Source organism: Trachymyrmex cornetzi, unplaced genomic scaffold (genome assembly GCF_001594075.2).
Source record: "Trachymyrmex cornetzi isolate Tcor2-1 unplaced genomic scaffold, Tcor1.1 scaffold127, whole genome shotgun sequence".
NCBI lineage: Eukaryota > Metazoa > Arthropoda > Insecta > Hymenoptera > Formicidae > Trachymyrmex > Trachymyrmex cornetzi.
Window position 1 is genome coordinate 2179135 of NW_017295839.1, and position 14733 is coordinate 2193867.

The 14733-nt window shown below is 30.4% G+C and overlaps 1 protein-coding gene across 3 annotated transcripts in view; it reads left to right on the top strand.

The window, feature by feature from the left end:
- Con (leucine rich repeat protein connectin) overlaps positions 1-14733 on the top strand; it is a 140742-nt gene that overhangs the window by 122534 nt on the left and 3475 nt on the right. For all 3 annotated transcript variants that reach the window (XM_018522112.1, XM_018522111.1, XM_018522114.1), the window contains one exon: positions 13329-13883. In XM_018522112.1, coding sequence (XP_018377614.1) covers positions 13336-13883 — 548 coding nt within the window. In that variant the 5' untranslated portion in view covers positions 13329-13335. The remainder of the gene's footprint in view (positions 1-13328; positions 13884-14733) is intronic.

The following is a 14733-nucleotide window of genomic DNA, read 5'->3' on the forward strand; positions in this document are numbered from 1 at the left end:
CTCCCCCCCCTCTCTCTAGTAGTCTTTTTATATAAATATAATTATTAAATAATTATTTGGTATAGTAAAATTTTGCACACTCAATGTATAAAAATTAGAAATTACAGCTGAAGAATTTATTTTAAAGAAATATATGTGTAATAATAACGTTTTGACTGTTTTGAGAGAAATTTTGAAAGTTTTTATTCAAAGTTACATTTATTAAGAGGAACATTAGAAGCATAATAAGACTGTTCATTTTAACCGTACTTCCTTTCTTTCTCCCTGCATTTCCTTTCTGTATCTGACACAGAATAAGTGTGTATTCAAGCTTTGAGAAAAGGGGGGAATAGGAAAGATACATAGAGTGTTGAAAATACAACTAAAACGAACAGACCTATTGTTACACCCGGACATTTTTATTTCACGATATAAAGTAAATGTAACTTATTTATAAAATAAAGACGAAGAACTTTTAATAGAATAACACGGTTGATGAGTAAATTAATAAGACCGTTCATAACCGTTAATAACACGGTCGATGAGTAAATTAATAAGACAGTATATCCAATTTGATATATAAGATAATATATTTACAATTTCATAAAATAATACGATTGAATTATTAAATTAAAATCAATTTTTGTCTTTTTCATACGACTTATTACTAACTTATTTAACTTCATCTTTTTTTAGTAAAATTACTTTTTTTTGCTTTTAATTTAGTTTAATATAAATTTAACACAAAAAAAATATATAAAATAACATATTGGCAGCGTTTAGCAGAGAAAGCAGTTTTACAACCGTTGTAAAATTCTTTAATGCGATTGGTTCTTATTTTTATTTTTTTATGGATCTAAATATAAAACAAACAATCACATATATTGAAGAATTTTACAACAGTTGCAAAGCTGCTTTCTTTGAACGCAACCATTATTTATTTTTTCTTTTAGAGAGACACGAATTGATATTCAATTAATTATAATATGTTGTTCAATCATTTTTATAAATTAAACTTAGATTATTTAGATCAGATAAGATAATTGTGATCTTAATCTGAAATAATTATGTTAATAAATCACGCGGTAATTATTCTGATTGTTTAAATCTCTCTTTTATTAAAATTCCGAAGAAAGACTACACATTATCTATATTTTTCCAAATCCTCAGAACGTATTTTGGATCTGATTAAAAAAACAGGAAGATGCAACAAAAGGGAACAGCGCCGCATTATGCGCTGAAGTTCGCCCAATAACCGTTCGTCTTGGCGAAATTACGGCGCCGAGGATGGCGTTATCTTGCCGCTCGCGACTTAAATCACGCGTCTCACCCTCTCCTCTTCCTCCTTCTTCAACCCCTTCTCTCGCCCCATTTTTGTTCGGGAGTCCCTTAATTCCTCCTCGCGCGCAGGAATTACCGTCGCAGCCGTCGCTTCCGGTCTCTTCGGGGTTGTGCTGTCTTCATCCCCACCCGCAGGAAATCCCGGCTGAAAGCCGCCGTCATAACCGGTCCAGGTTTACCTTAACGCAGGTCGCCTTCCTTCCTGGAATGCATCCTACGGGAATTAAATGCGCGAAATTAAATGCAGGGTGAGAACAACCTCACAAGCTGAGTCGCGGCTTTACCGTCATAACTCTCGAAACGAGCCGGGAATTGTAAATCATGTTTTCAAGCAAGCCGCAATATAAGGCTTTGTCTCATATTAGCGATGGTCGCAATGTTTGCTTCTACTTGATTCTTAATTATTGATTCTTGTCAGTGAATTACAGAATATATTATAAGCTTGAATTTAATTAATACAAATATAGTTGATATTTCTTAATCTGATTTTAGTTAATTTAGATAGAATTTTTCTGGAAATATGCTTGTTCAAGCTAGTCTAGATTATAAATTGATTTAAAATACTTACATATTGTATTACGTTAAAGATATTAAATTAACAAAAAGTATTAAATTGTTAAATAAAATATTACTCAAATTAGTATAACAGTAAATGTAAGACAAATGTTTAGAAATTTTGTTTAGAAATAAATAGAATAAATTAATAAATCAAATTGATTTAAAATACTTATTTTAAATTAAATTATTTATGTTTGACATCATTAAATTGACTCTAAATTAAATTTTTTAATAAAATATGATTCAAATTAATATAAAAATGAATTTAAAACACAAATATATGTGGATTTTCCTTAAAAAAAGATAGAATAATTTAACCAGGGCTTGGTCGTATTTGAAATAAAATTATTTAAAGTATTTTAAATTAATATAATATACTTTAAATATATTTTAAATTAAAAAAACAAAAAAGGATTATTTAATATTTATTATTTAAAAAAATAACTTCTTCTGATCCATTTTTTATTTTTTATCTTAAATAAGTTGTAACAGTTATTTAATCGAGTCCTGAATCTGACCATATTTTCTTATACATTTATGGATCTCTATGTATTTTAAGTTAAAATAGTTAAATTGATATTTAATATATGCATTTAATAATTAATAATTGACATAATGTACCGAAAATGAAGATAAATATAGTGATAACAGGTATATAAATTCCATTAAATTATAATGAGAGATAGTCAATCTCAAGATTTGAATGGCAGATCAATTTTCTCGATGTAGATATAATTCAATTAAATTAATTTACTGACAAGTTATTAGAGAAAGAGAGTGGGAGAGAGATTTCGCTTATTGTGTTCAATGATTACAATAGATTCCAATTAATTATGAAACGCTTATTGCGATTTGGCATTACTTGAACTAGCTTCAGGATAGAATTAATTTTGTGACTATTTGATGTTTACGGCAATTTAATATGTATTATTATCCATTAATGGACAATAATGTACACTTTTATTTCTTATTTATTATATCATGAATAATGCAACAATACTTTCTTTTATAAATTCTTTGTCCAGATGGTCTAAATTTGCATGAATTTTTATAAAATTTTAATTTGTTAATAAAAATTGAAATTAAAATTTTTTTTAACTAAGATTAAATTACTTAAATTTTAATTAAATTCTCAACATTTTAATATTTCGACGTAATTAACAAGGTTTTTTCAAAAGTCTTTCATGAAAAATAATGAAAAAAAATCAGAGTGTGATACGATCATTTCACCGTGAAATAAGTTTAACTACTCGCATCGCTGCGCACAACAAACGATAGGAAAGTAATGTCTCTCTTTCTACGAAGAAAAGTCCCGAGTTCCAAATCCAAAGAATCGAAAACAGCTATTTCTCGGAGCTGTTGAAGATTATCGGGTTTGGTACAAAGATACTGTTTACAGGTTCGCACAATCTATAAGTAGCCACCGCTATCGCTCCAATCGACGAAATAAAATAAAGCAACGCTATGTGCTCTGTACTCCACAGAAAGGAATGCTGCTGCGGAAGAAATGTTTCTTCTTGTTCCCTTTATGTATTAACGTAAAAATTTTCTTATTTCTTATTTTAACTTTACAAAAGAAAATTGTAAACACATTTAATTTTTTTTCTATCTTATAGAAGTTTTTTAATTAAACATTTTAGATGCACATAATATAAAATTAATACATGTAATATAAGAAACGAGGACATTTTTATATCAATAAAAAAAATATATAAAGGAAACAAGGAGAATTGTTTCTTCGGTAAAAGTAGGAATACTACTTCTGTGGAGTACAGAGTATATAGTTTTTTCATTCCATTTAACATATAAACTTATAATATTTATAAGTTTATATTTTTAACGTACAATTTTAAAATATATGACATTTGCAAAAATCATTCTGCATGTGATTGAATGCTCCTTTTATTTATTGTTAATATGAATTTAATTATTGATAAAAATAACTTGTAAAGTATTTTAGATGTCAAAAGTATTTAATATAAAAAGCTGTTAGACATAGTTTTGTTTCTATAAATTTAAAGAATTATTTTTTTATTGAAATGATATCAATTGTTTTTATTTTTAATTTTGTTAAGTTATCTTTGTTACATTGTGTCAACAATTATAGAGAATATTTCATTAAAAATCTCTTACGAAAAAATATTTTTGTATGAAAAGCAAAATCTATATAATAGGAATATAAAGAAATAATTAAATTGAAATTTGAATTCTTATTAATGTTTATTTATATCGTAAACCGTTATTAAAAAATATGTAAAAATTAATTTTTTTTATAATTTACAAGAAAAAAACAGAAGGAAAAAATTGCTCTTGATAACGTATAATATTAACTGTGCGATCTTCTGCAGAGTGACTCAATATATACACGAGGAAACGTATCCGGAACCAATATCGGGCTTCGATAGTTCTGCGAAAAATATGGAAAAATTACTTCTGCCGAGGGGAGCAAAGTCGGTTCAATTTTCTTTCTTTTCTTTTTATATAAACGCATGATTTTTGGAAGAAATGAATCTGGAAACATGTATACATTATTATCGACAATTGAATTTAATAATTCGTGAAATGAGAAAGAATAGATCATAAAAAAACATATAAAGTTTTCATAAGATATTTCATTTTTACTTTCTCACTGTGAAATAAAAAAAGTATCGTGTAGCGCACAGAAAACAATTCTAAGAATCATTATTTAGTTTTTTCTTTTTTTGGTATTTTTGTCAATATTCAACGAATACTGCACTTCAAGAACATATTGTTTTATGATATATCTCTTTTTATAATTATAAGAAAAAATGTTAAATATTAATTTTAATGTTAAAATGAGGTTGTTTATTATTAATTTATTAATATATAGATAATTATGATTTAAATAAGTTTAACACAAACTATAGAAATCAAAGCCTTAAACGGTCTAGCTGGATCTTAAATGCTTGTATGATTCTTGTGTGAATTTATATACTATGTATGCAGTATTATATTGTTTAAATGAGTTTATAATTTTCAACTTTTAAAGGTGCCTTATTGTTATCACATTGTATTCTCATTATCAATGACTGTCATTGTTATATTTAAGCAACTTTATTATAAATACTTTTATCACAATTTTTTATTTACAATATAAGAGGTTAGGTACGTTCGAATATTTTCGAGGCTTTGAAAAATTCAAGTTTCATTCGCTTAGGCAGCACTCTGTGGCAGAGAGATCGATTTATGCGCCTTTCTTCTGGTGCAACGAAACGCGGCCTAGAGTCCTCAGGGAGAACGGAGTAGTCCGGACTATCTGAAAAGCAGGCTGAATTTCCAACAAAGGTGCGAGCATGTGTACAGATGCTGAGGAATTGGAGAAAGATTCGCTTCGTGGAACACGATTGGTTTGGATTGTATTTCAGTGCTTTAGTAAAATTGGTTATTTCGATATTATATTAATCATTATGTATTGTAATAAAATATATTAGTAATTAACTTACTAATTAACATATATAAACATAATATAATACGTATTGTATTGTTTTTAATTTCAAATTAGAATATGCAAAAATTGCCTTATTAACCTTCAAACCGTACACTAGTGCGAATTCGCACCATGAAAATTTTTAATTTGCTGACAGTTGCCGCGGCTTATCCCCATTACTTAAAAAATATGCTTTTTCATTAAATTTGAGTGATACCATTGGATTTGTGAGAAAATTATACCTCAGAAAAGAGTGGTTTTAAAGTAATTTCTGTTTTAATCCTTAAGAGAGACTTGCAATTAAAAATGTCAAATCTTAATTAGCACTTGTGTACCATTAATAGGTGCTCAAAGGAAGTATACGGTTTGAAGGATAAAAATCCAAAATTTTGAAGATCTTTTAATACTTTTATATTAAACATTTTTTATATTTTTATATGTACAACTCATTATTTGAAATATTCTTTTAAGGATAAAACAGCAAAAGTTCTTTTAAAGCGTGACAATGTTGTCATCGATTTCATACTTTAAGAGCGTTGCTATATTTCTATATCGCTTTTCTGGCAATCGTCCTCACGCTAAAAATTCCGACCCGTACTGGCCACTACATCATCGCCTTGTTGCTGTATTTTACGGCAATAAGAGTTCGACCTCTGGCTCTCTCTCGGCCAGCACCTCCGCCACTGATATATTTGATATACGACTGAAGAGAGAATACCCATGCACACACACACACACACATACTTCGTCGATATGCACCTCAGTTTGCATTTCAAGCGCAATAACGTTAATATTTTACATCATAAAATTTACCCGACGTAGGCGGACAAAGACTCTTGAATCCGGTTATATATGAACGGTATTTTTTCGGTATTTTTTCATTTCAATATTATTTATATTTTAATATCCTTAATAATTTTAAATGAATTATAATTGAAAAGCTTTTTCAATTCAATTTCTAAATTTTATTTTGATATTTTTATGGAAAAGGACTTTTTATTCTCTCCATTTTCTTTAGAATTTTGTGACATATTATTTACTTTATTTTTCGATATATCTACTGTATATAATTTAAAGAATATATTTAATATACGTATTATATATGTATATAAAGATAGAATATGTATATTTGAGCAAAATATGCATATTTTACAAAATACTTGTAACATTTAATTATTTTATTAGTAATTTTGTAAGGTGCCTCATAACAATATTTAAACAATATTGATCAATTAATATCTTCACATGAAAATAAGTTCTAAATTCGAGTTGTCACTTTTCGCGATGCAGCGCGATATTGAGAAACTCTTAATTTTCCAGAATTTGCGATCGAACGAACGTGGCCTCTTTTTCAGAACTAAATGAAATACGAGGACCGAAAGTTTCCGTTGTAAGAATCAAGTGAATGGGCGTCACTTCGTCGGAGAGACGGGCACGCGTCCCGACGTCGACGTTGGCGTCGCAAAGCTTTCACTAGCCGAGCGCGCGTGCGATCTAATTAAATCGTTGGCGACTCTGTGAATTAAGGAGAATAGAAGGGAAGTTTCCCGTTAATGAGGCGTTGTTAATAAAACTCTTCTAAAAAGTCAGTAATTCATAAAGTATAAAAAATTCGAGTTTTCATAATTCTTTAATTAACATCAGCAATAGAAATTACACGAGAAAAAGAACAAATAAAAAAAAAAGTTTAATAATTTTTTACATCAAATAAACTTTTTAATTTTTTTTTGAGATATAAAAATATTATTCTTGTTTTTATAAAGCTTTTGAATCTAAATTTTTTGTAAAATGTCGATTAATAAGAGATGTACAAATCGTGAGAAAAAAAGTTGAAACTTTTCGTTGATAACAAGTTTCTGTTTTTCTTTGTGCATATAAGATAGAAAATTGTTCTTCTAGAAAACCACTAACACTCTCGATCACTGTGATGTTTGAATTTTGACACCATAACGGCTCCAGTTTTCGCCCATATTTGCTTTCTCGATCGAAGAAGGGCTCGTCATATGCTCCAGCATGTCAAACTATACATCCAGTCCAGGTGCCTCCAGTATTCCCCTCTCGATAAACGAACTGCCTTTACAGCCGCTCTCGACACACGCCATTATCGATAAGGGCGTTCTCGATTTTTTCTCAGCTACCATCGTTCTCTGCTTTCTTCCGCGATATGCAGTAAAAAACATGAAGCTCGAAAAGAGGTCGATGAGGTGCAGAGGCGTCGTCCTCGTCGCTGTCGTCGTCATAAAATATGATCCTAATTCCCATACCGATATGGTATTTGATCAATTTTTCGAGACATTTAAGAAATTGCGATTTTCTGCCCGTGAAATCACTCTTGGACGCCGCTCGGGATCGGCCTGCACGTTAGAGAAATCGATCCTTCGTTCGTCCCAGCTCTTCCGTTAGAAGAGCTCGATGGTAGAAACGAATCCAAAGGAAAGGCTTCTACTTCTAACGCGTCGTTATCTGTAAGCTTATGCAAATGTCTAGCAGTTTGCCACGAGGGGGATTTGCATACACTAGCTAGATTCAGCTCTCCTCCCCTCTCTTCATCCCCCCCTTTGTCTACCCAGGTCCCGATCTATGCGGGATCATGTCTAGGCATAATCTTAAGAAGCTCCCGCCGCAGTTATACAGTGGTTTTCTCCCTAGATCGTAGTCACGTGAGAGGGTTGCTCCCTCTTTTCGTCTACTTTTTCTGCTTTTATTTGCATCCGAGCGTTCCAAAAACGTATTGCGTCCTTCTTTTGCATAGTGCGGATGTACCAGCCTATAATAAAGCTCGAATCGCGCCGTCATTCATTAGCATAAAAGCACGATACGCGCGCGCTTCGATCGAGTGGAGGGCTCCATCGCTATAGGCGACTACCCGATATTACGCGCCATATAATACCGGGATATGTTCTGGGGTTCTTATACAAAAATTACGCATTATGGTATCTTTATCAGAAAAAAATTTCTCATTTATGAATTGCTAAAATATCTTCCGATCTAATTATTAATTACCTGTATCGTAGTCGAATGTAATTAGCATAATGGAATCATGCTTATGGGCGAGAGCCATAGAAATACGAGTCAATTCCTGTAACGCATCGCTGTACCACGAGAATTTTCCGATTGCACCACATTTCGACGTTGATTGGATGCCATCCTTTGCGAATCTCTCTCTGCAATCGCGAATTCATCGTCGAATAATACGGGTATCTGGGCTTACGCGCGCTTTTAATTAAACTTATTAAGCTGTTTTAATTTGCATTGTATTAGCCGCATACTACTGTTGTAGCCACTGTATGAGCTTAAAATATCTTCAGTGGCTTTAAAGCGGCTCTAAAGTAGCTTTCAGTGGTAAATTAATAAAATTATCACTTAATTGAAACTTCATTTATTCAAACAAGTCTTATTAACTTATTTACGGTAATGTATTTAAATAGTCCGCGTTCACAAAGTACCTTTTGAAACGTTATCAAATATGTAACATTCTTATATGCATTTTTGTTTTTATATATGAAATTATGTATAATACTAAGCGTAATGTTTTATATTATTTTTGATGTAAATAAGAGGGTATAATTTAACATGTGGAAAATGTTACAATAGAGGATTGAAAAGGGTTGAGATTATCCGAGCGGAGGGTTAAATTCGTCGGCATCCTACTCGTATAACTTTCGGAATAAACAACTCGTGTTTTGCACACGCGTGTTGTACTCTCTCCGAGTCGCAACTCGAATTCCATCAAGGTACAATTAGCATACACGAAGCGTGCGTGACGGTAAGAGGCGCTGAATGGACCGCGGTGTTGTGGATAATTTTCGCGGTGCGACGTATGGCAATCGCGCTGTGTCGAAACTTCGGCCAGTTGCGAAGTTATATTAAACGTTCCGGGGTGTACATATATTCATATGTCTCTCTACCTCGTCCATGATGTTGCGGACGTTGCACCCTTTGTGTCCGGCAAGTGCCAGTTTCGTGCGTTATTATTTGTGGTCCAGTATATGTTGCTTTATATTGTGGAATTATCGCGAGAAAGTCGACAACGGGAGAGTGAGAAACGAGAACAGGCGAAAGAGAGGAGATATACATAATCAATTAAATTGAGATGGAAATTCGAGCGTATCTTTATAAAATATGGAGAAAGTTAAGAAGAAAGTTGCCGATACTGACATAATTCTTTCAAAGAGGCCCCCTTATTTTTCGTAAACTATTACACTTTATTAATATTAATAGAAACATGATCTATTTTCAGATAGCACAGAGAGTTCAAAAAGAATTAAAAAAGAATTTGTATGTCATCAATTCTAAATTCATTTTTAGATGCAAAAGAATTAATTCTTTTCAGAACTTTTCAGAAAAAGAATTCTTTTTGAACTTTCTATGCTATCCGGGTTCAGATAACTAAAGAAGTAAAAACTTATAATTCATACATTTGTGGCTTGTTTTTATACATAGAATATAGCAAAAAAAAACATATTGCTTATTATTAACAAATATTTTCAAATTGAGAAGAATTCTAATCTTTATCACTATAAATGCTGACAATGCAACGCGTTTTTGTGCAATTCAGCGCAACTGTCATCGTCATACAAGAATATCAACTTCGCAAAGTAGTAGCAACTCCGTAGCTACTATAGTCAAAATTAAATGCAAATATTGCAAAATCGAGACAACATTGCACAAAGTCTTGGACTTGCACCTGCCTTTACGCAACACGCGGTGCTTTCCAAGACGAGTTTCTCTCGCAATCGGAAATAAGTACGAAACAAAGCGACGGCTATCGTGCGGTTCACGAAGTATTACGACTATCCCAAGTGCGCTGTTTAAAAACTTTCGCGCATTATCTGCATATGTTGCATCGACCATATCCACCACAGCGGTTTTGTAACGGCTGCATACACTGTGATGATATTCGCTAGTCTTGTGATTTATTTCACCCACGAAATATCATATATCGCGAAATACATTTCTGATATACCATCACACAATGTGAAAAATTCATTTTAGCTAAAAGAATAAAAATATATTAAAAAAAAAGGAGTATTGGGAACCAGAGTGTGGGCGTACACGAAATTAATAAAGATTTATAAGAGAAATTTTTAATAAAAGATTAATAATAAATTATTGTTATCTGTTAAAAACCAATAATAAAGTATGATTATTTTATTTTCATAATTAAATATACTGTACCAAAATTTTATTTTTATTCAAATTAATATAATTAAATACATCTTATGTAAAACTAGAGATTTTTACTTTTTACTTCTATTTTTCCGTAATGGATAAATTTCATATTGAGTAATTTAAACAGAATCACTGTTTCACTATGCAAACGGACATTTTGCGAATAGATTTAACCATCGAATAAATATGTTATTCATCTAGCGAACACCTTGGCATAACGAACGAGATGGTGCAGGGAGAGAGGGGAAGAAGTCCATCAGGAAAATTGAACAAAACTCAAATTGATCCGGAACTCGCGGATCCCCGTGGCTTTTCGTCGAAGCTTCCGCTTGCTGTTCCCGACAGTAATTAAATAAGCCGAGTTATACGGAGGAGGAAAGTTCGCGAAATTCGCGAACGCGCCGCGTGTACGTTAAAACCGTCCGGCCTCAGGAAGTTTGCGAACAAACGTTATTGCACGACAAAGGCATCGCTAGCGATATCATTTGCCGTCATATTTATAAAATCTCATGATTATCATAGACGAGACTATCTCTACTGAATTGTGAAGAAAGTAACGTGAAGAGAACAACATAAAAGCTATGAAGACTTAGAGAATTTAATTATATATCTATAATAGATATACATATAGACATAATTACACAATGATATGATTATATAAAACTATTAAAATATAATTATAAAATTATTAAAATATTAACTTCTCTCTCAATTAAGTTGTCGACTTCAAATAAAATTATGACTAAGCTTATATTATTATTTATACCGTTAGTAGAGTTTAGTGTACCTAAAAAGTGTTTTATTTAAAATAATCTAAAACTTTTTTTAAACATTTATTATATCTTCTTATTTTTTTAAGAAAACAACGACTCCAGTTTTGTCCATGAATTTGTATAAAAAATTTGTATAAAATATGATATAATCTAGGTAAAAGATGGTTCACTAGGTCAAGAAAATCCTTTAATTTATGTGGCAATAGCTTTTTCTCTCTTGGCTTGAATAGAAATTATTTTTTCTTTTCCCGCTGAGAAAATTTTTATCTGTGCCGCTTTTCCCCTCGGAGTTATTCATATGCTAGCATTTATGAAGTTAAGGTGAATTATTTTCCACAAATTATTTTGTTCTAAAATCGATCTCTTTCGTAAACTTTACTGTATTAAAATTTATAAAAAATTTTTGTAGAAGATATATGATATTATTGGACAGATTATATTTAAAAGATACGTGACAAAAATATTTATTAATTTTTTTATTGATATGAGGTATACTTTTGTGATATATTAATATGTTATTAAAATTAAACTCACTTTTGAATTAATATTAATATTATTTCATAAATAATATTAAAATTCATATTAAGCTAACATAATAATAAATAAAACACTTTTTAGGTACTAAACTCTAACGGTGTAAGTAATAATATAAGTTTAGTCATAATTTTATTCAGATAAAATATTTCAGATATTTCATTGATAATATTTTTATAATTAAATTATAATAACATTATCAATGAAGTATTTGAAATGAAAAATATAGTAATTATATAACAATATGACATACAGATAATATAAATATAATATAAAAAAAAATTGACGTAACAGCGGGATCCATATATCACTGATAATATTTATTTGATAAAAGAACACGAGTTAATAAATTTAACGATTCATGACCACAATAGGAAGAACATAGAAGAGCTTTGTAACGTTTCAACTACATAATGTTTTTATGCGACGATGTCCTAAAAATAATTCCAAAATGTCAGCTTACTTGTAATATAAAAGTTCTAGAGATAAAATTTTTTTGCTTTGAGTCAATTACCCCGTATCGATCGAATATAGTGGAAACAAAACACGAAGATTTAAAAATAGTACAATATAAAATCTCACCATATTTAAAATACAAAATTTTTATTCATAATATATGTCAATTTCAAGTATTTTTATTCGAGTATTGACAGTTCTTGAAACTATATTTTATTATGTATATCTTTAAAAGAATAAAACATATTCGACTAAAAAAACATTTTATTTATGCCGTCGATCGATGCGACAATGTGTCCACGTCCTCTCTATGGATGGAAGAGGGGAATATTTTTCTCTAAAGAGCAGCCTCGTGATGGAGAAACGATATGCCGTTACGTATCGACGTGCTTGTAATGGAGCTGTCGAGCAAATTTTCTGTGATACAGAGCCGGAGGCGCGCGTCGTATCGTGTCGACTTTAAATACAATGAAAATCGACCCTTATCGCCTCGCGATGTCGCCTCGATGCTTCGAGAGCGATCAGTTGCTCATTATTCGCACTTAAATCCATCCAAGAAACGGAGAAAATCGGAAAAAAAAGAAAGAAAGTCTATATTATTGTTTTAAAAAAAGCCTCTTACTCTTATGCAAGAAAAATATATAATAAAAAATTTAATATCTAAGATTGCTACATACACAGAAAAAAGACTATTCTTAAATCAATCATAATATATTCATATATAAGCAAAAATATTATAATCTTACTTCAAAAATATCAATCTTGATTTGATTAAATTTGTTTTGATGCAAGTACGACTTTGCACTTAATTCAAGACTTGCTCAATTAAAAATCTTATATCAATATAAATTCAAGACTAAAATTTTTAAAGCAAAATTACAATACTTTTGCTTCTATGTGAGTATATTATGGTTGATTTAAGAATAGTTTTTTTTTCTGTGTATTAGTAAAAAAATAATATGTTACCAAAATCTTCCGAAATAATCCTATTATGAGGTAATCTTATTAATTAATGAGTTATAGTTGCATCGCAATACTCAAGCGAAACTTTCAATTCTCTGTTTCAGGATCATAATGCGCCAGTTTCTGTACAATTCCTTTATCCTTGAACTACTGCTGCTGACAATCCTGTTCGCGTCGTCAGGTTTGGCGATGTCCAAGACGCGCGACAAAAAGAAAAATGTTAAGGAGACGAAGGAGGTGAACATCTGCGACATTCTGGGCCAGCAGGCACCGATCTATTGCTACTGCAACGACGGCCTGCATAATTCCAGTGTCGTCAGTTGCTTGGTATTGAGCAAGTTCGAGCGGACCGATCCCATGTGGAATTATTTTAAATCGCAAACCCAGCTCGAAAAATTGACGTTTACAGTGCGTCAGCTCGACAGCCTCGACTACGTACCCAATCATTTGTTGCGCAATTTGAAGAATTTGCGCATAATCGTATTCCAGCATGGAAAGTTCCATAAGCTTGCCAGTTACACTTTTAGCAATCTCAATAGCATTGTCGAGATCAATCTCAGCGGCAACATGATTGTCGAAATGAGCAATTATACCTTCGAGGATATGCAAAATCTCACTTTCATAAATCTCGACTATAATCGTATCTTCGAGATTATTAGGTATGGATAACCGATAATTAATAATGAATTATCTATTAGAGTAGAGATGGTCATTATAATCTTTATTGAGTTTGTTAACCTAATGAGTTAAATAATAATGTATATAATCCAATTTGTTATTTACAATCTATCCCTAAATTTGCGTTATTTATTCTTTTATTTTTATCAATATTCATGCTATACTATTTGGGCTATTTGTATTGCTTGATGTTTATGTAATATATAAACACAAAAAAGATCTTTTAAAAGAAGTGTTTCAAAATATACTTTATTATATTGCAATAATAATAAATTGAAAATTATTAACTTAATATTTCAGCTTGAAATTAATAATTTATAACATTAACTACAATCTAATCATACAGAAAGTTTCTTATTTAAAAATGGATAAAATGTTTAAAAGCAAATTAATATACCTATAATATACTTTTAAAAAACATTATAAAAGAAGAATATATTAATTATTACTTAAATTTGTTTTTTCTACAAATTGATATTAGAAAAATACGTCAATTAAATTATTGAACGATTATGCATGCTATGAAGTCTAGTTTTTTTTACACATTTTGATATTAAATATATTTTGTATTTAATGAATTGTATTATAATGATATTTTATTTGAGAATATTTATGTATATTTATTTTAATATGATAATAAATGCCATATTGTTATAAAAAATTTTTCGGTATAAGCGATAAGGCGGTGTGCATATATAAAACATGCATCAATAAAAGTAGCAATTTATTAAAAGTATAAAAATTTAATGCATAAAACTGATGCTACAATACTAATTCAAACTTTTGGATAATAAAAATTGTTATTATTGTTGTTAACAGTAACAATATTTT